This window comes from Diceros bicornis, chromosome 31 (genome assembly GCF_020826845.1).
Source record: "Diceros bicornis minor isolate mBicDic1 chromosome 31, mDicBic1.mat.cur, whole genome shotgun sequence".
Classification (NCBI taxonomy): Eukaryota; Metazoa; Chordata; class Mammalia; order Perissodactyla; family Rhinocerotidae; genus Diceros; species Diceros bicornis.
The window spans coordinates 5,405,417-5,431,901 of record NC_080770.1 but is presented as its reverse complement, the minus strand read 5'-3'; the positions used below and the strand labels follow the sequence as shown (position 1 = coordinate 5,431,901).

Sequence of the window (26,485 nt, the reverse complement as noted above, 5' to 3'; positions counted from 1 at the left end):
AAACCAAAAAGACAGTTACAGCCCACAATAAGGGGATATGTTAGAGGGACACAGGAGCCAACTGAAAGAGCCCTCGTTGGCCAAAGCTGGAATAATCTGCACAATAAAGTAAAGCAGTATTATATTATAACCCAAAGTATAAAATTTCCTTAAGTCCATACTGATGTAAGTAAATGATTGAATAAATGGGGAGAAGAGACAGCTCTCATGCAGAAGAATTCCAAATAGTTCATGTCGATGCTCCCTCCTCAAGGAGGAAGAACAAAACTCCCCACTCTTTAAGTGCATCGTGCACATCATGACTTCCTTCCAAAGAGTACAGTATGGAAAGAGAGAATAAAACTCTGTCAGGTTTGACAGAGAACGCTGACAAACACTTCCTCAGAGGATCGAGGTCAACAGCCAGTGATAAGTTGTGTTGCTAGTATGTACCCTTGATACGATGTGATAAAAAGGCATTTTACCTGTGTCGTCTTCCTCTCAAAGACCCGTGATCGTGAGGAAGACATAAGATAAAGCTCAATTGAGGAGCATTCTGCAAAATACCTGACCGTTAAAATCTGAGTAACTATCACAGCCAAGAGGAGGCTAAGGAGACATGACACTAAATATAATGTGGTGTCTTGAATGGGCTTCTGGAATGGGGAAAGGACTTTAGGTAAAAACTAAGGAGATCTGAATAAAGTATGGATTTTACGTATTAATATTGGTTCATTAATTGTGACAAATGTATTATACTAATGTAAGATGTTAATAATAGGGGAAACTGGGCATGGGTGTATGGGAATTCTCTGTATTCTCTTTGCAATTTTTGTGTAATAGGAATAGACATAACAGTTAGACAGAAAATCAGTGGGAATAAGAATACTTAACATTAGCAATCCACTTGATCTAATTGACACTTGCAGAACCTTCCCCCTAGCAACAGCAGAATATACTTTTTTTTCAAGTGCACATGGAACTTTTACCAAGAGAGACCAGAATATCAGCCATAAAACAAACCTTAACAAATTAAAATAATAAAAAATCATACAAAGTATGTCTTCAGACCATAATGGGTTTAAACTAGAAATCAATAAAAAAGATTTCTGGAATATCCCCAAATGTTTGGAAATGAAACAACACAATCTAAGTAACTCCAAGAGTCAAAGAGGAACTAACAGGAGAAATGAGAAGATATTTTGAAATGATAAAGGAAACAATGAGTCAAAATTTGTGGAATATAGTAAACACAGTAGAGGGAAACTTATAGCATTAAATATTTATATTAGAAAGGAAAAAAAAAAGGCTTGTGTCAGTGATCTAAGCGCCCACCTTAAGAAACTAGTAAAAGAAGAGCAAATTAAACACAAAGCAAGCAGAAAGAAATATTAAAATTAAGAGCAGATATCAAAGAGATTGAGAAGAGAAAAACAATACAGAAAATCAATGAAACTAAAAGCTGTTTCTTTGAAAAGATTAATAAAGTTAATAAATCTCTAGCCAGAATGGCTAAGAAAAAAGTAGAAAAGACAAAGTATAAATAATGGGAATGAAAGAGGGGACATAACTACATTCCCTACAGGCATTAAAAGAATAATAAAAGTATACTACAAACAACTCATTAAACAATTTGAGCAGTTTAGGTGAAATGGACAACTTCCTTAAAGGAATAGAACTACCAAAGCTTACTCCAAAAAAAAATAGATAGCATGAACAGTCTTACATCCATTGAAGAAATTTAATTCATGTTTAAAAGCTTCCAACAAAGAAAACTCTCAGCCCAGATTAGCTTCATTGGTGAGTTCTACCAAAGATGTAAGGGCTCTCCCAAAATATAGAAGAGAATGCTTTCCAAGTCATTTTATGAGGCCAGCATTACTTTGAAACTAGACAAAAATATTGTAGGAAAGAAAACTACATAACAAGATTCCACAAGAGCTGAGCTGCAAAAGTCCTCCAGAAAATATTAGCAAATTAAGTCCAGCGATTTATTGAAAGAATAATATATCATGACCAAGTATGGTTTATCTTGGGAATGCAAGGGGCATTCATCTTTCAGAAATGAACACTGACAGTACCAAATGCTGGTGAGATTGTCAAGCAGCAGGAACTCTCATTCATTGCTGGGGGGAATGCAAAATGGTACAGCCACTTTGGAAACGGTTTGGCAGTTTCTTACAAAACTAAACATACTCTTTCCATACAATCCAACAATTGTGCTCCCTGGTATTTACCCAAAGGAGATGAAAACTTATGTCCACACACAAAGCTGCACATGGATGTTTGTAGCAGTTTTATTCATACTTGCCAGAACTTGGAAACAGCCAAGATGTTCTTCAGCAGGTGAGTGGATAAATAAACTGATATATCCAGACAATGAAATATTACTCAGCGCTAAACAGAATCAGCTAGCAAGTCGTGAAAAGACGTGGAGGAAACGCAAATGCATGTTGCTAAGTGAAAGAAGCCAGTCTGAAAAGGCCATGTATTGTATGATTCCAACTATATGACATTCTGGAAAAGGGAAAACTATGGAGACAGTAAAAAGATAGTGGTGGGTGGGTGGGATGAATAGGCAGAGCACAGATGACTTTTAGGGCAGTGAAAATAATCCGTATGATACCATAATGAAGGATACATGTCGTTATACATTTGTCAAAACCCGTAGAATGTACAACAGCAAAAGTGAACCATAGTGTAAACTATAGACTTTGGGTGATTATGATGCATCAGTGTAGATTCAGGGATTGTAACAAATGTACCACTCTAGTGGGGAATGTTGATAATGGGGGAGGCTATGTATGTGTGGGGGCAGTGGGTATATGGGCAATCTCTGTACCTTCCTCTCCTTTTTGCTGTGAACTTAAAACAACTCTGTAAAAATAGTCTTAATAAAAATCAGTGTAACTCATATCAGCAGACAAAAGAAGAAAAACCATGTGGTCACTTCATTAAATTTATTTATAATAAAATCTCTCAGCAAATTAGTAATAGAAAGGAACTCGGAAACTGATAAAGCTCTCTTTAAAAAGAAAAAAACAGGCTGGCCCCGTGGCGCAGCGGTTAAGTGCGGGTGCTCTGCTTCGGCGGCCCGGGGTTCGCAGGTTCGGATCCCAGGTGTAGACTGGCGCGCTGCCTGTCAAGCCATGCTGTGGTGGCGTCCCATATAAAGTAGAGGAAGATGGGCATGGATGTTAGCCCGGGGCCAATCTTCCTCAGCAAAGAAGAGGAGAATTGGTGTTGGATGTTAGCTCAGGGCTAGTCCTCCTCGCAAAAAAAAAAAAAAAAAAGAAAGAAATACCCATAGCTCACATGATTCTTAATATCAAAGACTGAAATGATATCCCCTAAAATTAGGGAACATGGCAAGAATATTCACTATCACCAGTCTGTTCACCCTCAATCTAGAGGTCCTAGCCCATTAATGCAGTAAGGCAGGAAAGAAAGAAAAGGCATCCAGATTGGAAAGGAAGAATAGCATTAAATCTGTTCACAGATATCAGAATTGTCTTCATAGAAAATCCTAAAGAATGTACAAAAAACTCGTAGAACTAACGAGTAAGTTTAACAAGATTGCAGGATGTAAGGTCAATATTAAAAAAAAACTAACTGCATTTCTTTATACTAGCAATGAATACTTGGAATTTGGAATTTTTATAAAGTACCATTTACTATAGCACACAAAAAAGGAAATACTTAGATGTAAATCTAACAAAATCTATACAAGATTTAATGCTGAAAACTGTTGAGTTCTGATAAAATCAAAGACGACCTAAATAAATGGAGAGAGATACCATGTTCATGGATTAGAAGACTCAATATTGTTGAGATGTCAGTTCCCCCCAAACTAATCTGGAGATTCAATATAATTTCAGTTAAAATCCAAGTAGGATTTTTTGTGGAAATCAAGCTTAATTCTAAAACTTACATGGAAATTCAAATATAATAGCCAAAACAATTTTGAAAGAGAAAAACAAAATTGGAGTACTGACACTGTCTAATTTAAAGCTACAGTAATCAGGACAGTTGGTATTAGAGAAAGGATAGACATATACGTTACTGGAATAGATAGTAGAGTCCAGAAGTAGACCCACACATAAATGGTCAATTGATTTTTGACAGGGGTGTGGAGGCAATTCAGTGAAGAAAGGATAGCCTTGTCAACAAATGGTGCTGGAACACTAATCTACAAAAAATTAGACCTTGATATGTTCCTCACACGTTATGCAGAAATTTACTTGAAATGGGTTGTAGAACTAACTGTAAATCCCAAAACTATAGAAGTTCTAGGAGAGGGGCTGGCCCGCTGGCGCAGCGGTTAAGCGTGCGAGCTCTGCTGCGGCGGCTCGGGGTTCGCAGGCTTGGATCCCCAGCGCGCAGTGATGCACCGCTTGTCAAGCCATGCTGTGGCGGCGTCCCATATAAAGTAGAGGAAGATGGGCACGGATGTTAGCCAGGGCCAGTCTGCCTCAAGAAAAAAGGGGAGGATTGGCAGTGGATGTTAGTTCAGGGCTAGTCCTCCTCACCAAGAAAAAAAAAAAATCTAGGAGAAAATCTGTAGCCTACGATTAGGCAGACATTTCTTAGGTACGTCACCAAAGCACAGTCCATAAAAGAGAAGTTGACGACTCAGACTACATTCAAGTTTTAAATTTTGTTCTTTGAAAGACTGTTAAGAAAATGAAAAGGCAAGCCACAGACTGCCAGGAAATAGTTTCAAATCACATGTCTGAGAAGGGATATCCAGATATATAAAGAACACTCAAAACCTAATAATAAGAAAAACAATCCAGTTTTTAAGAAGATTAAAATATTTGAGCACTTAATAAAATGTGTGTATATATATATACACACACACATATATATGTATCTCAAATAAATACATAAAAACATGGCCACCATCATTTGTCATTAGTGAAATTCAAGTTAAAACCACGTTGAGATACCACTGCTCATCTTTTGAACAACTAGTATTTGTTTCCTATGGCTGCTATAACAAGTTACCACAAACTCTGTGACGTAAAACCATAGAAATTTATTCTTGCACAGTCTGAATGCCAGAAGTCCAAGATCCAGGTGACAGCAGTGCTGCACTCTCCAGCGGCACCAGGGGAGATGCAGTCTTTGCCTCTTCCAGCTTCTGGTGGCTCTTGCCATTCCTTGGCTTGTGGCCACCTCTCTCTCTGCTTCATCTGCACATCGCCTTCTCTGCTGTGTCTTCCCTCCTTTATAAGGACGCTTATGATGGCATTTAGGGTCGAGCTGGATAATCCAGGATAATCTCCTCATCTCAAGATCCTTAATTAATTACATCTTCAAATAGGGTAACGGTCACAAGCTCTGCGGATGAGAGTGTGGATGTATCTTTTTGGGAGGCCACATTCAGCCCTCTACACAGCTAAACTAAACAGAGTAGACAGCTCCCAGTGCTGGTGACCATGAGGAGCAGCTGGCAGTCTCACACGCCACTGTTGGGAGTGTAAAGCCATATAGCCACTTTCTAAAAACATTTGCCAGCTTCTGATGAAGGTAAACAGATATTTATCGTGTTATCCAGCAGTCTCTTAGATATTTACCCGAGTGAAATAAAAACTGTCACATAAAAACTTAATAAAATAAGTGAATGTTGATGTCATTTTTATTCATAGTCACACCAAACTGTAAACAATTGAAGTGTCCTTTAACCAGTGAATGGATAAAGAAGATGTGGTATGTCTGTACAGTAGGTTGCTGTTCAGCAATAAAAGGGAGTGGACTGCTGATACAGAAAACATCTGTCACTTCTTGTGCCTTTCCAAATCTAAGTTCTAAATTTAATAAGGCTTGACTTGTAATGTCAGCATGGTTTTTGTTTTGGATTTGGTGAATTCTTATGTATTTTTGGAAGAATAAAAATGTGAGACTAGCCAAGAACTTTTGGGCAAGACCAGTGATTAAGTTGCCTCCTGCATATTACAATGCATCATTGTTATAATAAATATGGCAGTGTGATACCAACGTAAGTCTTGTTAAACCCCGTGGATATTGACTGTAGTACCTCAGTCAGGGCTGGTACATAATTTGATGCTCACTAAATATTTATTAGGTGAACAGATAAACAAAATTTATATGAATGATTAAGGAATTTTAGTATGTGGTTTTGTGTGGTTTTCACATTAGTGGGGAAAGGCAGATTGTTCTATAAATGTGGCTTAGAAAGTGACTCATCACTTGGGAAAAAATATTATGTCTATACCTGTTTTACATAAAAATAAATTCCAGATGAATTAAATTAAAAATACTAGAGGAAGAGTATGCAAATACTCATAGAATTATGGGATTGTAAAGAACTTTCTGGCCTGACTCCTTGGACAGAAACTATAATGAAGAAAGCTATGTTTGGTCACATAAATTGTTAAAACCCCCTACACATTAGAAAGTACTGTAGTCAAAGCAAAGGCTTTTCCCTTTCCCCTTTTTCCAGTAATTGAGTTTCTGAATGCTGTTACATATAGCTCTTAGGGGTATAAATCACTTGCATGTGTGGAATATCTTCAAGTAACAATCATAACAGTCACTCTCTGGGTGTTAGCTATAGGCCAGGCTGTGTTCTCAGCCCTTTGTCTGCGTTAGCGTGCTCCTCAGAGCAGTCCTGGGAGAGACCTTCTAGAGTGATTCCCATTTTCCGTATCAGCACAGATAACTGGCATGTGAAGAGCCAGGATGGGCTCAGACAGTCTCTCTCCAGCAGTGCATTGTTAACCACCAACTTGCCTAATGGCGAGCGGACGCTCCCCTCTCAGGTATATCTTTTAACTTGAACTGCATACCCACATTATTAGAGTTCTCCACCCTGAGGTCCTTCCTCCCCCCACTTTGAGAACCCTTTTGCCCATGTACTCACAGCGATTGAGATTTGGGAGTCTTTTTCCACCCTTAATTGTTTTGCTGTAAGGAGTGGGATATGATAAGTATATATTGAGCACTAATGTTAAAGAGTAATTTCGGCCTTTTAAATAGGAAACAGTGTTGATTAACCAAGAAAAACTGTATGGAACAAATACAGGCCTGTTTATTATTAACATCCCGAATGGCAGGAAGTATGGTACGCTCTGTAATTCAGGGATCAGGTCTCCTTTTGCTTCCCAAATGTTCTGGTTAGAGACCTGCTATTAGTATAATAGGTGTAAGACCCAGAGACCTGCTATTAGTATAAGAGGTATAAGAAGTTAGAAGCGTTAGGAGCATGGGAAGAAATCGAGGAGAATTTCTTACCTAACACTACAGGCCTTTGGATTCCAGGTCATTGACTGGTCCTCATTGAGGTTTTATTATACCCTCTTCCTAGCCCTCCAGAAATGTTGATATAATTATGATACATTTATATAGCTATTATGTATATATCTACATGCGGACGTGGGACATCTTGAATAATTTGTTTTGAAATTATAATAAGTAAAATTAACTTGTTTTGTTTCAAGATTTGAAGGCCATATAGAGATCTGCCCACCAGGCATGAGTCATTCAGCTTGTTCGGTCAACAAGAGTGTTCTAGAAGCCATCCGAGGAAGACTTGGATCTTTTCATGAACTCCTCCTTGAGCCGCCCAAGGTAGGACAGCTGTCTTGAGCATAGCTGGCCAGCTCAGTAATTTGATTTAAATAGTTGTTAGAAAGTATATGAACCTTGTGAGTAATAGAACTGGCTGTGACCAGCTTGTACAAAATATGTTAAAAGGTACACCGCCAATTGTTTTTATTGCTTTTGAGCTAGTTTTTAATTGCCTTTTATCTATATATAGTGTCTAAATTGATGAATGGGGTAGAATAAAAATTAGACAAATTTTTATCTGCTTAGGAAACTCAGCTTTTTATTCTATGTTTCTATAAATTCTGGGTGCTTATATGCCAATGAAATAAACAGTTTTCTTCTCATAGCCTGTTACTTTCACATCTTTGAGGTAAAGTTAATCTTTTAGGAACTGATCTTTGAAATGGAATCGTCTTATTCAGAGTTGGAGCAGTGTAACAGCCTGATGGACAGATACCATATTTAAGAAATAGTCAGTTGAATGTGACTTGGAGTGTTAGTTTTTCTGTAGGGAGCATCCGTGTGCTAATCTAAAAATGACTGTTTACTCAGGCAGGCCACTGAAAGCCCAGACAACAGACAGTGAAGACCTACAAAAGAGGGGTACCCACAGTCCATACGTGGTGTTCTTCCGCTGCCCCCCACGCCTCTCGGACTGGTGCAGAGATTTAGATTAGGGTAAGAGGCTCTTCCTTTTGGAATCTGTAGGTGGAAGACAGTTCCTTGAGAGTTCTGCTGCCAGCACCAGTTCTTACCCTTTCCTTTTTCCTTCTGCCCTCTCTCATTGGATCCAGTCCTAGCCATTGTGCGTATCTCTGTGGCATCTACTGAGTGCATTATTGGGACTTGAATATACTAGTTTCTCCTCTCTAAAATAGATGTTTTCTGTTTGTTTAACTATTTTGTGGAGGGGGAGAATAGAATAACGTATGTCCATTACCACGGGAGTCTAGTTCAGCTTCCAGATTGTCTCTTCAGATGACTGATGCTACCAGTGATCAAGCAGCGGTCCCACCTCTGCCATGTTGTCTTATCTACGTTCAACCTGTGTTGGATGTGGACCAGAGTGTTGGGTGTTCACCCTCAGGCAAAGTGCCTCTGTTGGTCCTTCAAGCCAGACCGAGGAAGAGAGTAAGGAAAGAAAAAGAAAGGATTTATTTAGGAGAAGAGGAGAGAACTGGAGGAGGGAGAAGGATCTGAGAGAGGAGGGTGTGTGATGAGTACCCCTGGCCTGTGTCCTAGATGTCCTACTTGTCATCTTTCTAGGTGGACAAAAAAAAGCAGCATCTAATGTGGATTCTCACACGTATATTCTTGGCCCTGATTCAAAAGTAAGGCAGCGTCTTGTTTGGACTTCCTCTCTTTTAGTGCTAGGAGCCGGTGATTCAGTTTGTACCTGCTTTTACTATACAGTGTGGTGTGTGAGTAAGACCCGTGAAGCTTTTTAAAATGTTTGTTAGTTAGAGCTGTCTTAGGGTTGGAGTAAAACTGTGAGCCTCACAATCCCATGAAGCCTCAAGGAGCAGGAGGGAGTGAGGGTGCTGACATGGATGGGGACATTGAGAAAGGGCAGTCTCACCGCCAGGTTATAATTCGTCACCTTTCCTGTCAAACTTTTGAAATTCTGAAATGTTCTCTGTCTTCCGTGATTTCAAAGTGTAGGAACCTCCTTTTATGGACAAGAACGGGTTTGAGGTTGATCCTGTTTCAAGGTTATGATCCAGAGGCAACTTCTGAGCTTTTTGCACTTTCATCACAGATTCGGCAGCGGTTGAGGACTGTGTTCCAAAATCACTTGTAACTTCTCTTAGTTTCTTTGATCTCTGGACAGGTTTGGAATATTGCACTTTTTTTTCATGGACTTCTGTAGCTTTCTGCTTTCTTGCGATGGCAGTTTGGAATGTTGAAGCAGGGGGATGCTGGATTTCTTATAAAAGCAATAGTCCAGGGAAATCACTTGATTTTTTTCTCCTCTTGGTTATTTCATCATGTCTTAAAGACGTCAATAGCAGCTTTGCGTTTTCCTTCAGGTGTAGGATTCAGGCCAGATTATTTGCAGGGCTAGCTCACCTAGTGTTCCATCTTAGTATACACCTCTGCACCTTTTTGTTTGTTTACCTAACTGGATTTAATTGGGAAGCTTTCTCTTCCTCAGAAAAGCGTCATGAAGACTACGTGGGGTGTGCTGGACCCTCCTGTGGGGAATACCCGGTTGAATGTGATTCGGTTGATATCCAGCCTCCTTCAAACAAATACCAGCAGTATCAACGGGGAGCTAATGGAGCTGAATAGCATTGGGGTCATATTGGTAAGATTTCCCTCGAAAGACGTTTTAATTTTCTTTTGCTATTTTATGGATATATAACTCAAGTTACGCTGTCACAAATTTACCGCATATGTCAATTGCTTTTCTTGGTCTGAGCAGAAATGGTCTTTTATATAGTTTTTGCCTTGAATTGATCATGAATTTCGAATGCTTTAAATTTTTCAGTAGTTATTTATTGTTGCCGTGTGTAAAGAATTATATTAGAGAATTTCAAACATGATTAAGACATAGACTTTTCCTCAAGAAGCTCAGTCTCGCGTAGACGATAAAGTGAGTCTAGTCTCCCTCTCCAGGGGATTGTATTAGAAATAAATGACTGCTGGTTGCAGCCTTCTTTTCTCTTCATAATAAACAGAGAGACAAGCCTTTATCTTCTTTCCACTGAGATATATCTATGTAATGTATCTAAGACAGTGTGTGGTCTTTTCATTTGAGTCTAAATTCTTCCTTGAAACAGCTGTTAATGTGCTTGTCAATGGAAGGGAAAAGGAAGAGCCCAGGATTATCTGGACTTCCTGACCCTGAGTTCCAGGGTTTGTGCTTAGTATCCGCAGGCCCAGCTCTGGTGCCCATGCTTGCTCTGTCTGTCCTACCGCTCCACAGCGCAGAAGGCACGACGGTTGACACTTAGCAGGTTTCACATGACATCTGGTCACACCGTACATTTGGGGTCTGGTATTTGCTCACTACATGAAAGGCATTGTAATGTGCACTTTATATACATTTCTCGTGGGGTCCTGAGTATAAAAACCCTGTGTGAGAGAGAGTATCTGTTTTTCAGATCATGCCCAGAGAGGGGATACATTCCATGGCTAGTAAGTGGTGGAGCCAAGATTTGAATTCATGTCCAATTTCAAACTCATGCATGCTTTATCAACCATACCATTATGCTTCCTAGTGTCACTGAGATATTTTTGGTTATATTTCAGCTTTGGGTTAAATGTCATATCAGTGTAGAGCATAGAGAGCAGGAATATTTTGGAGAAAGATGAAATGTTGAAGGATTACAGTATCTTTGGTAGTGTAACTGTTGTCCTCTGGAGACATAGTTTTTGCCCTGCCCTCTGACTGGTCTATAAAACTCCGGAAATATAACTTTCTTCTCTTGCCTCTGGGAGTCTCCCTGAAGTCAGCAATTACTAGACTTGAATCTTACTAATAATAAGTACAACTATTGTTAATTCATTGCTTTAGAGCTACTTTTAAGTGATAACAAATTTGATAAAACTCCTGAATGGGTCATTAATCATTACTATTTCATTTTGAGATTAGATAACCAGACCCAGTGATATCCTGAATACATACTTTAACTGTGCATTTCATGCTTTTAGGAATTGTATTTCCTTTTTGTGATACTATTACCTTTTTAGATAATCTGGAAAACCCTTGTACTTCCAGGAGATCCACACGTCGCTGCCTCTCACCCCTCTCTTGTTTTGCTCCATTTGCTGATAGTTCTATGAGTTTCGAGTGAGCATCTCGAGACCATATTTTTGTCTATCTTTGTCTCTCATATTGCACCTAGCATCGTGCCCTGCACAAAAGCCATCCTTAAATATTTGTTGAATCAAAATGAAATTCTCATAAATATCTTTGAAAATTATTGGAAATTTACTGAACTTAGTGTCTGTATTAGTTGCTTTGAAAACATAAGAAGATACTCCCTTTCTCTTTGAGAAGCATACTGTTGTCTTTTCGTCACGTGTTTATTGTTGGTCTCTACTGGTTCCATGCAAATTCTGGCATGTTGAAGGAGCAGATACCATGCATTTAGTCTATGAAGCAGTATTTCAAACCCCCTTTAAGTTAAACTTGTGTTCCTTTTAATTAGTCCTATTGAACTAAGAACGTGTTATTTTTACTTTATTAAATCACTGTTCAGTAAATGAATTAAGGTAGTGGCTTAAACATTGAAGTAACTGAATAAAAGAAAGCTCTGTTTTGTTTTGTTTGTAGGACATGTTCTTCAAATATACATGGAATAACTTTTTACATACACAAGTGGAAATTTGTATTGCACTGATTCTTGCAAGTCCTTTTGAAAACACAGAAAATAGCACAATTACTGATCAAGACTCCACTGGTGACAATTTGTTATTGAAACATGTAAGCTTACTTGGTGTCTTTTTTTCTGCCACTCCTGGTTATAGCATTTTTCCACTTAAGTGTGAAATGAATTGAAGTTTAAGGGCATGAGGTTAAATTTCAGGGTCTAAATATTTAACTGTCGGGCCAGGCCCTGTGGCATAGTGGTTAAGTGCGCACGCTCAGCTGCTGGCGGCCTGGGGTTCGGATCCCGGGCGCGCACCGATGCACTGCTTGTCAGGCCATGCTATGGCAGTGTCCCATATAAAGCGGAGAAAGATGGGCACAGATGTTAGCCCAGGGCCAGTCTTCCTCAGCAAAAAGAGGAGGATTGGCGTGGATGTTAGCTCAGGGCTGATCTTCCTCATAAATAAATAAAAGAGTAAGTAAATAAATAAATAAATATAAATATATATATATATAAGAAAATATATATATATATATTTAACTGTCATATTTTCATTGCTGTTTTAACCCATGATTCTATAAATCAAATCCTGGACAAATAACCATTAGATGAATTTTTAAGAAAAAAATCTAGGTGGCCTGCTTATTTGGTAAAATTAATAAATGTGAAGATTTAGAAATTTTGGAGTTTAAAAGAAACATAAAATTTTAAAGACTGCAGAAAACATTTAAACAATTGTTTGGCATGCCAGAGTGTTAATTTCTGGTGCTGAATACTTTACTGAAAGTTGGGAGAAGTGAGTTCTGTGCAATCTTGAGTGAGCCTCTTCCTGACGTCTGTTTTGTCTTGTTAAATATGAAGTGATTTTATTACTAAGTCAGTCTTCAGATTTCTTCTTGCTCTAAAGTTCTGTGGTTGTGTGAAACTTTCTAGCTCACACCGGGTTACTCTCACACCTGGGAGTTGGGAAAGGCTAGCCTGGAGTAACCAAGTAGATGGGGAAGACAAGTGCCATTGGAATAAAAGTGGCATTGCACATACTGGTAATGCAGCCCCCAGCACTTGTCATTGGCTGGTAGGATTTTGGCAAGCCACACTGATTTTTAATATGAATACAATAATGTTAGTGCATCTAGAAGTAAGTGTTGCTCACATTTAAAAAGTACATGTATTGCTGTGGATTCTGAGTTAAATTTCTGCCAGGGCATAATTTTCTTTATTCCTTTTGAATTTTGTCAGGCTCTGTATTTCTGAGCCCAGTTTTCCTGGCTGATAAAACCTGGCTTTGCTTTAACTGCTCACTGGTAGCGGTACTTGAATTATTGTTGTTTCCCAGCAGATGCACTGCTGAAGGTCTGGAGTCTGTCTTGAATCCCTGTAGTGTTCTGAGGGCCTCGAGTAAATTTATCATCACATTGCTTTTGATTTAGCCAGTAATTCACAGCTATATTTAGCTTGCTGGGTTATACATATCACTATTCTGTTTAACTTAGAGTTCTATTTCACTTTAAAATTTTGACACTTTGACATTTATGTAAATGTTAATTAGAATATTCCTTTTTATTCAGCTTTTTCAAAAATGTCAGTTAATAGAACGAATACTTGACGCCTGGGAAATGAATGAGAAGAAACAGTAAGTAAATCTTTTTCTGTTAGGAATTCAGTTTGATTTTTAATTTGAAGAAAATATCCTCCTTGCCCTAGACAGGGAGTAATGAAAATAATTACACTGTACAGGGCACTTAACAGTTATAAATGGTTTTCTTGGGACTTCCAGATGATTTAGTTGTAACAGATATTTTTCTAATAATTTATTTCTGGGTTTCCCTGTCTTTTTACCTCTCTTGAGGGGAAACTAGGGGTTGGGAGTGCTCGCTGCCTCTGTGCTGCCTTTGAAACCTCCTGGTTCTTTTTGAATGGCTTTTTTTTTTTTGAGAAAAGTGTGGAGTTGAATGAAAAGAGTTGTGAAGTCCTCGTTGATGATGATTTAATTTAGCGTGTGTGTTCTGGTTACTCCATGTTCTCAGTGTAGAAAAGAGTCGCTTCGTGCAGGGAACTAGAGGGGGGAAATTGCATAGTATTTTGTTTTCAGGACATTTCCGTTAGCTGATGGGCAAGATTACTTGAAATCTTAGTTGGTCCATATAAGTAGCTTTGTTACCGGGACTTTTTCCTAGTGGTGTGTCTGTAGCGGATGTCCTCTCCACTGCCCTGGGAGCTCTGACGCTGTCCCGTAGATTCTGAAGCAGGTGGTATAGGGAAGCACTCTCAAGGCACACTTCCTGTGTTTGTCTTTAGGTCAGATTTACTGAAGAATAATTTTCAAAAGGTAAAATTCATCTTTTTATATATAAAAATGTATATATATCTCTAAGAATTCCCGAAAATGCATGCAGTCATGTAACCACCACAATCAAGACATGGAACATTTCCATCACCCTAAAAAAGTTGTCTCATGCTCCTTTATAGTTGAACCTTTCTCAGGAGTTTTCTTGCTCTGCATGTCTGTTAAGACTTATCTTGCAGCCCCCAGGAGAGCTAGGTAACTCATGGGAGGTGTCAGCTTTATTTCCTGAGGTTTGGTTTTTAAAAATTGCTTACTAAGCACTGATAGGGCTTTGAAATGTGGCGTGTAGTTTGAGTGTGGCCAGGAGCTAGTGTTGGTTGACCTCAGGTGTGTTCTTCCAAGTGGAGCTCCTTTGGGGGTGCTGTGTGGTTACGTGTCTGACCCCATCTTAGCCCCTTTGTGCCCTCGCTGATCCCCTTTCCTCTCTCTGCCTCCTCTACCGGCCAGTGCCGAGGTGTCCTGTGTCTTCTACTCCCCATGGGCTCCATTCTTTGAAGGCCTGGCTAATAATATTCCCCCCATCTTGAAGGGTCCTGAAAGAGCTTTTCTAATGTTTCCTTGCACCATAAGCCTAAAGAACATTGGGAACTCTGAGCCAAAAAACTTGCAGATGGGCCTTGCTTCCACCTGTGGGCTTGAGGGAACACAGCAGTGTCTGACTAAGAAGTTGCCTAGAAGGAGCACTTGGGTCTTGGGAGCTTATTGTGATACTAAAAGAGGCCTTAGCAACTCAATTGAAATCACCCCTCTGCCTTCTGACCCTTAGCTATCCCCAGACCCTCTAAGATTATTAGCAAATATTTTATTTGCCTTCAAGCCTAATATGGTTTTTTTAGTGGCTCCTGAAAGAGTCTCCCTTTAAACAAAAATCTCTTCAGTTTGTTCCCTGCCATCTACAGTCAAAAGTCTTTTGTTTCAGAGAATTTAAAGTCCTGACAGTGTGTAAATAGTCAGGCAGAGAAATCACGGTGATGTGAATCGTTCGTCTAAATGTAAAGACGGATCATAGTTGGGAAGATGAGGCACTAAGTGGGAGAAAGGGATGAGGAATCATTTATTTACCTGTGTTCCAAGTGGCGTATGGGCCACGTACAAACTGACTACCTCTCATCTAGGCCAAGTCCTCAAATCAGCCAATATTTTGACTTGAGAAATGCCATTAGTAGATAATTATCTGTTAATTGATTGATATGATTAAAATTCAATGCCTTTTAGCAAAAGGAACTAGCAGAATTCTCAAGTCAGTTCCCTGCAGTCTGTTTAAAGTCTGAAAAATAGTTTCATAAAAAGACACAAAAGAAAGTCACAGAAATATTGAACAGCAATGAATGTTTGGGTTTTTTTGGTTTTTCTGTTTGTTTTTTGATAATATGTTATTGAAGATTAATGGTTGGTTTGTATATTTGAATAAAGCTTGTCCTGTTGAGTAAGGCTAGAATACAATCTTTGAGTGGACAGTTTCTGCCACCCCTCCACCCTGGCCTGGTAATATCCTGGCACCCTCCTTTTCTGTCCATTCTCGTCTTTAGTGCCTCAGTTTTTAAAATGATTGCTGAAATCCACTTTGTTTAGCAAGCTGTTTCATCACTCCAGCCTATCAGGAATCTGAATGTTTGTCTTTGCCCCCGTGTCAGGGCCGAGGGAGGAAGACGGCATGGCTACATGGGACACCTGACGAGGATAGCTAACTGTATCGTGCATAGTACTGACAAGGGCCCCAACAGTGCATTAGTACAGCAGCTTATCAAAGGTAAGTGATTCATGGAATTTTAATTACATTTTTATTGGATTGGAGAAAGGATTTAAGGATAAAGTGGAAATATTTGTAGTTTTTTTAATAGCTCTTTAGGCGTTTCTTTATATTTCCAAATTATCTGGAAATTTGAATGAGGTTCTTAACAATGTAGTTCTTTGCTGAATCTCGGTTCTTATTTCTGCAGTCCTTTTGTAAGTATTGGCAGGCTCGGCTGAGTTCAGCATGCTGGAGCTATCCACTTTCGTTCTCCAAGAGCATTGCTCAGTGAATCATTCCTTCTAGCTTGAAGTTCTCACAGGCTGCCAGTGGAGCCACTTGAGCTATAATTACTCCTGCTTTTTATTTTCTTTTGAAGGCCTCTCTATAGCCTCTGGATTGAGTTCCTTTAACTGGGATGTTAAAGCATTTATCAGCATTTTTTCAGTATGTCTATTACTAAAATGAGGGATATTGGCTCCTAAAGGACTCTTTCTATATTGGCATTTAAATTTAATCAGCCAGGGTTACTTGGAAGAAACTGTGGGTGCCTTTTACACTGGCACCCAGGCCATGAGTCCATCTCCTCCAAAACGAAAGCGTGGAGAGCTCCATGCTCTCTGGGGTTTTGTGCCAGCAGGATTATGAGTCCTGTGACTTACTCTGAATGTGAAAAACCTTTATCTTCTGTGGCACAGCATTGGTTCAGAGTTACCTGGCTGAAAATCATTTCCCAGTCTATCCTTCTATTTATCTTTTGAGGATGTTTGCATGTTCAAGAGGCTGTTGTCTGTTAATTGTGCGCTAAAAGCCGAGTTGTTTCCCAGTCGTGGAAAAATTGGGGCTTTCCCACCTCTAATTTTGCTTCTTGACAGATGTATAAGCCAGATCATCACAGTTTATCTTTATGTTCTTACCATGGAGAAATGGCCATGTGTATGATTGTTTTCTAGATCAGTCTTTGTTTTCTGGAAATTGCTTGCCAGGTGGTGTGTGTGTGCACCTGTGCGAGGATGCACACACATGTGTTTAAACCAGAATTGTCAGATGGTAACTTTAGTCTAGTAAGGCCTCCAAGATTACAGCTATGGTTCATTTTCTCAGAAGAGTATTTGTGTATCTTTTCTTTGAAAATTTCTCTAGAAGGTAGAATTTCACTATTGCATATGTATCCACATATTGACCAGTGACACAGACATTTAGGAAACATTTATCTTTGAGCAATTTGAGAAGCCGAACTGGGTTCTATGGAACATTGGCCAGATGCAGTCAGAGTGTCTCTAGAAAGTGTGTGGGAGCTGACATTGGCAGTGTTTCTTAAACTTGCATGACCATGGAAAAAGACAGCTTTCCCCCCACCCTAAAGATCTGTTACCTTTCTCGGAAGAGTTTGTTGGAAACACTCATATTTTCCAAGTTAAGTTTTTACCAAAAGAGTTTTAAAAATTTGTTAAATTCACATAGCTGCTTAGGGCTCTTGGCACCAAATATAGACAGTTGTGGGGCTCGTTCTGGTTCCTGCAAGTCCTCGGGGCTCAGAGTGTGCAAGGCTTTATAATTCCATTCCTCGAGGAGTCAGGTGCTCAGCTGATAGGGCCTGTTTGCCTCTGATGAACTGCGTGGGTGGTGCACTCTTGTGTTGATTTGTCTGTGTGGAGGTCACTGTAGTGATAATGCTCTTTTCCTTTTCTCCCTCTGAAGATCTTCCAGACGAAGTCAGGGAGCGATGGGAGACGTTCTGCACAAGCTCCTTAGGAGAAACTAACAAGAGGAACACGGTAGATCTAGTAGGTTTTACAAGGTTACGTTTTTACTTCAGTGCTCTTAGCCTTTGCCCATTTATTCAGCAAGACGTGAAGCATCTTCCATTTGTCCCCATAATTGTGGGCCAAGGATAAGTTCATGTTTCTTTACCAGGAAGAGAGGTCAGTGTTCACAATATTCTTACTGATTTGTGTAGTCAACTCCTAATTCCTGCCTGGGATGACAAAAGGGTACAGAGAAGCCACTGTCACCTCCCTCCCACCATGTTTAGTTTCCATTTCCCTCATGCCCTGCTTCCTAAGCACCTCAACCTAACAGCCTTTGCCTTTCTCTAACTCTGTTGGGTTTGTTGCCTTATGCCTCAGAGAACCTTGGGTAGTTAGAAAACCTAAATATGCCTTTGGATATTTTCTAATGTTGTTGAGTTGAGTTTACCCTCGTTTTAGATCATTCCCAGTGGGGGACAGTTTTGTAGATGACTTTCAAACCCCAGCTTTAAAGTTTTGAACAGATTGGTACTTTTAGCCAGGGAATAATGGCATTGATAATATTTTCAAAAATTATATTGGACTTTGGAATGTATTCTTTGTATTTTTTTAGCACATTAAGTTTTAAGGTAAGTATTGCTTTTGCTTTATAAGATGAAGAAAAGCATTTCCTTTCATAAGCATGTGCCCGCTGATAATCGAGGTGGTGGCCTTGACTCTACATGGAAGTAGATGTGTCAGGGGTTTAATTCCATATTTGAAGTCCAGCAGCTGCAGATTTCAATTTCTAATATACAGTAGCACCTCAGTTGTTAGGCAGTCGAGTATCTGACAGCCTTATCTGTTCAGAACAGAATTTAGACAGGAGGGAAACAGAAAGGCTCTGGAGCTACAGAGCCGTCATTCGTTCATCCTGTGTCACTCCCCGAAGGGCCTGTTGCCTCTTACTTTGTAGATAGTCTAACAAATTTGGTTATCTTTTTCGAGACTCTTGATAGATTGGTCGGGTAATGGCTTGTTAAGGTGGGTCTAATGATAGAATTAGTAGGTGTTAGGAGTTGGAAGAATTATGAAGTTAAGAGATAACTATAAAAAAGGAGCTATGTGGGGCCATTTAATTAAAATAGGTCTGGTGGCCCTTAGTGTCTCAGTGTGTCACAGCCCAGCAGAGAAGCTGACATTCACTTGGACAGCCCTGAGTCATTAAAGAAGGGCTAAGTCATTTTTAATGAATGTATTACTCACTGTAGATTGCTTCTTCCCCCCCATCAAATTGGTTAAAATTCTGGATAATCCAAGTTTTGTTTTAGGGTGAAATTGTTTTCTCATACTGTTAAATTGAACCATTTCATTTTAGAGGCCCGCATAATGATTCCCTGTTAAGAATGCAGACAATGTGGTCTCCTTTAAGGAGATTTTTTTCTTATTTCTTATTTTTAAAGTAATATTTAGGAATATTAATTTCTGATTTTGTTTGAGAAACTTCTTTTAAAATTATCCTTTGATCGACTTCAAAGGTAGAAGTAAAAAATGTTGAGTTAAGCTTGTTATCAGGATTTTTTAAAAACTACTTTATCTATGGTAACTTAAGCAGATTTCTCTTGAGCAGTTCTGTATAAAGAAGGACTTCATTGCAATTCAGATAACACTCAGCTACTTTACATGATGCTGTCAGTAATCTAGTCTGTGACTGTGTGTAAATGTTAGGTATATCTATATGGAGGAGTGTGGGCCTGCAGTGCAAAATTACTGTGCAGCCCTTTTGAGTCAGACACATCTAGACATTTACATCTGTGTTGAAAAATTATCATGGGCTCCACCTATCACTCCAGTTGAAGCTTAGTTCTTTGCCTGTTGCACTTTCTGCCGTCATACATGGACTACCTGAATAATTGACGGTAAAACGAAATAAAAGAGAAGTCGGTTTATATAGCAAAAGTGGTCAGGTTTATAGAGCCCTGTTAACATTGCTCATGTCCCATGTGGAGTTAGCCCCGCTCTATAATTTTGTTGTCTATTGAGACTTTCAGGTTGATATCTCAAAACCTCTTCAGTTCCTTGGTCCCAAATACCCCATAACTCAAATACCACCTCCATTTAGTCTTAAGTCCTTCTGGTGGGGAATTGTGCATTGTAGTGTTTTTAGAGATACAGATGTTCCAGGTTTTTAAGGATGCTTGTATGTTAATCTTAAGCCACCAAGGAGACTTTAATTGCAGCCTCCAGGCTCTTCATTTTTCTGCCAAGAATGTTTCAGGCTATATCTCAGTGAGGTTGGGTACCATGTTCCAGGGAAGATATGCTGTTGTGAATATTATAAACACAACTTGGTAAATGCAATGGGTCTTGCCCTTGCAAAAATGTCATACAGAATGAGTGCCCACCCATGTAATGTAGTGTGAAGTTCAGGTAAAAGCATTTCCTTTCTACTTGTTTCAGGCACATTCACCACTGAAATTGGCAGCTAGGTAATCGATTGCTTATTCACTGCCCCCTTCTCAAATAAATCGATTAGATTAGATACACTGCCTCGACTTAGTTGATTTTAGGATGGCCCGGATACCTGTCTGGGAATCATTTCAGGTGTACTCATAGGACTTGAGTCAGCTGTAGTCCAGCACCAATGCTTGAGTCAGTACATTGTTATGTTGCCCTAGCCTGTTCTTATTTTTCTGGTCACAGCAAGGATTTGTTCATGATACACCAGACACCTATCCTACTGGCTGTGGGCCCGAGGACTTGCTCGGTTATGTAGGATAAGCTGTGCCTGCCCCAAGCTCCTATCACTTCTAGGGCAGCTAATGCCCTTGCTCTGAGGTCTTTGAAATACTGTAATCTTTTGACCTCGTCCTGTCAAAGTATGCACACAGTAGATTCATATATTGCTTATGTTTTTATGTTGGGAGTTTATAATGAATAAAATTTGGTGTTTTAGTTACTTCCAGAGACCTCTCTGTTTTGACTAAGCCCCAAACTGTAGAAATTGGTAAGGGTTTAGATAGAGTAAATTTAGATAATGTAGGAAATGTTTTTGCACTGACTGGAAGCTTGAGTTTGTTTCATTCTCTGCCCTCCTCTCTGAGGAGGAGCGTCTTTCTCATCCCTGATGAGACAGTTTGTGGAGGTTGTGTAGAGTAGTACACCTGTGCGGATGTGCATTGCTCGGCGATCCAGCAGGCTGGGGTGGAAGCTCTGCGAGTGTGTTTCTCACTAGCCCTGGGTCATGTAGGTGCTGGGGTCCACAGTGGGACCACATAGTAATGAGGAGTGAGAATCTGTAGCTTCCACATTCCACTCAGAAGGTAACGGTCAAGTCATGCTGATGATAGTCCTTAGAAACCTCATCAGCCAAGATGAAGACGACACTTACTTGCTGTTTTTTTAAACAACACTTAATAAAACTGAAATTTTATTATGAAAGAAGGTAACATCTCACTGCAACATCAAGAGTGTACTTACTTAGAATACGTCTAGCTTGGCAGGAGTGCTCTTATATACTTGTTACTTTTTTTAAAGTGACGATTCTGTATCCTCATTTAGTGATTATTAGTATTCATTAGTTCACTAAATATTTGAGTGGCTGCTGTGTACCAGACACTGAGGATATTGTACTGAACAGGACTGGCACAAATCCCTGCCCCAGTGGAGATGGATAAACACCGGGGGAGGGAGTCAGGGAGCATTCGGGGCGGATGTGCAGTCTAACATCTGGTGGCCTAGGGAACCTCCCTGAGAAGGGAGTACTTGTGTGGGGCTTGAAGGAAGTGAGGGGGCAGAGCAAGTGCAGAGGCCCGAGATTGAGTCGTTCCCGGTGTGGGCAGAGGGTGGCACATAGGCTGCTGTGCTGTCCCAGAGCGAGGAGGGAGCGAAGGGGACGGGAGGTCTGAGAGACTCTGCAGGGCAGATCTATAGCTTTAGTCCATGGCAGGCTCCTTGGGTTCTGATCTTAGTGAGATGAAGAGCCCTTAGGTTTGGAACTAAAAAGCAACATGACTGTATGTACATTTTAAAAGATCTTTATGGCTGCTGGATTGAGAATAGACAGTAGTTGTCCCTCGGTATCCACGGGGGATTCGTTCCAGTACTCCCTGCAGATACTGAAATCCACAGATGCTCACGTCCATGTAAAATAGCATGGTATTTGCGTATAACCTGTGCACATCCTCCAGTATATTTTAAATCACCTCTAGATTACTCATAATACCTAATACAATATAAATGCTATGTAAATAATTGTTAATACTATTTTTGAGGGAATAACAACAAGAAAAGTCTGTACATGTTCAGTACAGACGCAACCATCACAGGCCTTTCGACCCACGGTTGGTTGAGTCTGTGGATGGGGAGCCCGCGGATACCGAGGGCCGGCTGTTTAGTGGGGCAAAAGGTGGAAGTAGGGAGACTGGTTAGCTGCCTCATATAGCGTTAATCCCAATGAGAGATGATGGTGTCGCCTGCACTAGGGAGGTGGTAATAGACTTGATGAGCAGTGATGGGATGAGGTTATATTTTGACGGTGGAGTGGACAGATGTGGGTGGGACAGAAGAAATAAGATGACTAAGATTTTAGCTGAGGAAGAAGAATGAAAGTGACATTTACTGAGATGGAGATACCTCCAAAAGGGGTGTGTTTGGAACTTTGGGTCAGGGACTCTGGTGGATACATCTGTGTGGTGAGCTAGTGGGATTCCAATTAGCAAGTGTTCATTGTGGCTAAATTAAATCGTCTTTTTAGCTCATTTTATTAATAACGATTTCAGACCAGGTATGGTGTGGATAGACTCAGAATCACCACATCTTTCAATAACGTAATTTGCGAAGGTGTGCATGTATTGTGTTATTATTTAATAATAACTTTCTAAAACAGTAGTTTCTTTTTGGAGAAAAGAATTATTTTAATTACCTCCCAGAATTGCTTTGAGGATACAAGTTAAGGAGAATATATAAAGGGGTCACAGTGTCTGGCACATAGTAGTTGCTCAACAAAAGTAATTTTCTTTCTCATCTTTAATTAATGAGCTGATAAAATCTTATTTTGCAGCAAAAAAACATACCCTCATTCATACTTATTTTGAAAGTATGAGTGAGGATACGTTGTATCCTGTTTGAACTTAGACAACAAGACAAGCTAGGAGCAGCCTACTCTTTTTTTGTTCTCTCTTGTTTAGTTCACCTAGCTTGCTCCTTGAATTGTCTTCTAATTCTGTGTCCTACTATGGGGTTGCACCCCTAAAACACACATTGGCTTAATGTGATTCTTGCACTAGATTACCAGCCAAGTAGCCCGAAGCTCCTCTAAATCCACTGCAGTAGAACCCCTTGACCTGCTCTTGATCGCAGTTGCCCCATAGGATGACATGACCAAGCAGTATTCTGCCACCTTCCTTCTGCATTCTGGCTGGGCTCTCCTGGAACATCCCTATCCCCATACCTTTCCCCACTAACTCGCTAAAGCTATAGTTGACTCAAGCAGGTTCCCTTCATTGATCACAAATCCTGCCTTTGGTTTCATGAGGCCAGACTCAAAATGAGAGTGTGAATGCATTACCTACACCTTAGGGAGGGTGGAGAGGGAATTAATTAGAAACATTGAGTTATTCACTTGGGCTTAGTGTTTTTACCAAAGATGGTCAGACAGGGAAAAGAGATTAATTTTCTTCAGGCAGTGATTTATTCAGAATTTCATAAGCAGTGCCACATACAAACCTGTTGGGATTCTACTTTGGGCCCCTTGAACCAAAGTTGGAACATCACAAAGTAGACCAGGCCGGTTTCTATTAACTCCAGGCTATTAGGCACAGCTTCAAGGGTTGGCAGGTAACAGCTGCTTGTGGCTTCCCCTGTTGACAGTGCTCTCTGCCCAAAACACTTCTGCAAAAAGTACAATGAATAACTCAGAAGATACAGTGTAAGTTACCCTCAAAAGTATAGTGCTTGTTTCTAGAATTTTACAGACTGTTCATGTTTATTACTTGCTATATAGCAATTATGGTTATTAGTGCTGTACTTAGTCATTTGTATATCTTCTTTTCTAATTGTTAATACATTCCCCCTAATATTGTGCAACATGGATGAATTAATAAAAATCGCTTACCATGAATTGGTGATCAGTTCATGTTTGTGTTTTTGCTTAGTTTATTTGAGTTGGTTGTAAGTTCTGAGGGTGGGGGGTACATTTTAAGGGGCAGAAGATTTGGGCTCTTTCTATGAGCAGGGGACTATTGACTCAAGTCATATTTAGCACTTATGGACAATGCTCTTCTTGAGTGGGCAGAAAATGCAAGAATTTAAAGTGAAATGGTTATATTTAAACCTGACCTTTCTAGTGGCTCATTAGTAATCCCTAGGAATTAGTTTTACCCTTCAGGCTTGGAACATATAAATTATTTTTATATTTCATCTGAACCGTTACTTCTACCTTCCCTTTGTAAACATTTAATTGGAGATAATTATCAAAATCACTTAAATGGAGTAACGCATCTCTTACTTGTTTTCTAGTGCTATTAGTAATGGGTGAAAGAAACACGACTGGGCAGCAGAAAGACAGGAAGCCAACCGCCTGATTGAGTGAAGTGTAGCTGAGAATTATTGGGTGGATTTTACAACTTAACTGTTACTTTGTTCTTGCTGTTGTTACACATTGAGAAAAACTAAATGTGATTTTTCCATAAAAATGCTGATACAAATGTCCAAAACTTTTCTCTGTTAAATAGTTTTTTACATTTTTATGCATATAGGTTACAACCTGCCATATTCATTCATCCAGTGATGATGAAATTGACTTTAAAGAAACGGGTTTCTCACAGGATTCTTCTTTGCAGCAAGTGAGTCATGCCTAAAAGCTTTGCTTTTTGTTTTTATTTTAAATGCTTAGTCTAGTTGCCATTTATGAATCAGTTTTGGAGTCAGATTATGCATTAGGATGTAATATGGGGTTACTTATTAGTTAAGCAAAAGCATTGAAAATAGAAAGTGTTGAGTACGTGAGAGGAAGTTTTATATTGATTATATTTCCAGGAAATGTTTCATAACATAACATCACTGATAACAATGATGAGTCAGGTAGATTTTCGGCAGATTTCAGTGAACTGAATAGTAAGTGTCTCAGATATGCTCATTATGCATATACAATGTAATACAATAAATTATGTATTTATAGTAGTTTAGTTGTTGCTTACAGATTCCTGTAGTAGAAATCTGTGGGTAAGAATAATAAGACATTTTTAATGTCAGTAAAAGTAACTTTCACAAATATCCCTGAGCCAAATGGCTTATATGTTTCTAATATCTTTAAGGTCTATTATAGTGACATCTAAATTAAGTTTTAGTTGAAGTAAGTCATTGCCACCCTACCCTCCTGCCTCTAAATTCATCTCCATTTATCAGCTGCTTGTAGTCTTTATGGGGGAGAAAACAGGATATAAAAATAAATGTACTGATTTATCATCCATTGCGGGTTCTTGGAGAGATGACAGATGATTTCATGTCTCAACTGGGTATCAAGTTTGGGAGCTAAAAATAGAAGCCCTTTTGAAAGTTATCAGCTCTTCATATGGAGAAGTTGTCCTTAGTCAGGGCCGGGTCTTGGCGTGTCAGTGGCTTTGGTGTGGCGGTAGAATTAACGTAGTCATCTTCCCACCCGGCACTGAATATTGCTTTGCTTCTTCTTTCTCAGTCTTCAAACCTCATCTTTTACCAGGGCCAGGATGAAGCTTCTGAGGATTATGCCGGCCCTGTCTTTGGCATCCCAGTAGACTGTCATACTCCACTGTAGGTTGAGCTAGGCAATTGCTTCGTTTTGATACTAAGGCAATTTAACATTCACATTTTTAGGGTGTAGCATTGAATGCACTGAAATGCATCTGAAGTAGCATTTCAGCACTTGCCTGCCTTCTCTGTTGATTCTTAACTCTGCTGTCATTTGGAAGCCAACCTCTAGAGGTTAGGGACAGGGAGCAGCCAGCCCATAGGGGGAGCTGTGGAGCAGCAGGGCCTTAGAGAGCGCAGCAGGCCTTTGCCTTACTGTTTGGGAGCACTAGCTACCCAGGATGCTCACCCTGGCTTTTTGTGAGCCCTCGTGCCTACAAGCAGTCCTTTCTTGGTCCCAAAATTCTCTGGTGTTGCCCCAGGAAGCACTTTGACAACAGCCTTTCTCTCCATTGAAGCACCTATAGAGTACTGAAATAGTCCACTCAACCAGCTGTGAACCCCAATGCTACACATTGCTCCCCGCCAATAATGAAGCTTGATGGTGTAAAATGTAAACTATCACGGTGATTTTTGTACCTGTTGAAAGAGCTTTAAGGAAAAGAATGCCCCAAACATCTGTTTGTAAATAACCTTGGAACTTCAGGCTACTGATTTAATTGAGGAGTGGTTACATTGGGTATCTGGAAAGTGGATCCCCTTACTTCTCATGAAGTCTGGTTCCAGGGTCATAGCTGTTCTGGGGAGAATTTTCTGACATTTTTGTGGTTTGACTGGCTACTGATATGCATATGAAGCAATCCCAGTCAGAAAACTGCCTTAGTAACACAACTCTCACCAGGCCTGTTCCTGTAGATTTTGCCTAAAAGTAGAAAAAGTAATTATTCTTTTCTGATTGACAAGCTTCCAGTAAACTTTTCTTTGCCTGTTTAAACTATGAACCAATCATGGATCATTTTGAAAATAAGAAATATGCTCCCCAATTTTTTTTTTTTTAATTTGAGAATACAAGTCCGGGTTCGCTGGTCTCCATTATAATTGAAATATTAGTTTATGTATGTCAACTTGAAGTTCTCAT

At 39.7% G+C, this 26,485-nt stretch overlaps 1 protein-coding gene across 8 annotated transcripts in view; it reads left to right on the top strand.

Annotated features, from left to right (window-relative positions):
- The window catches only part of PPP6R3 (protein phosphatase 6 regulatory subunit 3), a 133,521-nt gene that overhangs the window by 76,474 nt on the left and 30,562 nt on the right, over positions 1 to 26,485 (top strand). For 6 of the 8 annotated variants that reach the window (XM_058526205.1, XM_058526208.1, XM_058526207.1 and 3 more), the window contains 7 exons: positions 7,443 to 7,572; positions 9,707 to 9,859; positions 11,834 to 11,983; positions 13,439 to 13,503; positions 15,852 to 15,967; positions 17,651 to 17,736; positions 24,438 to 24,524. In XM_058526205.1, coding sequence (XP_058382188.1) covers positions 7,443 to 7,572; positions 9,707 to 9,859; positions 11,834 to 11,983; positions 13,439 to 13,503; positions 15,852 to 15,967; positions 17,651 to 17,736; positions 24,438 to 24,524 — 787 coding nt within the window. The remainder of the gene's footprint in view (positions 1 to 7,442; positions 7,573 to 9,706; positions 9,860 to 11,833; positions 11,984 to 13,438; positions 13,504 to 15,851; positions 15,968 to 17,650; positions 17,737 to 24,437; positions 24,525 to 26,485) is intronic. The other 2 variants (XM_058526211.1, XM_058526209.1) reach the window with 1 other exon arrangement.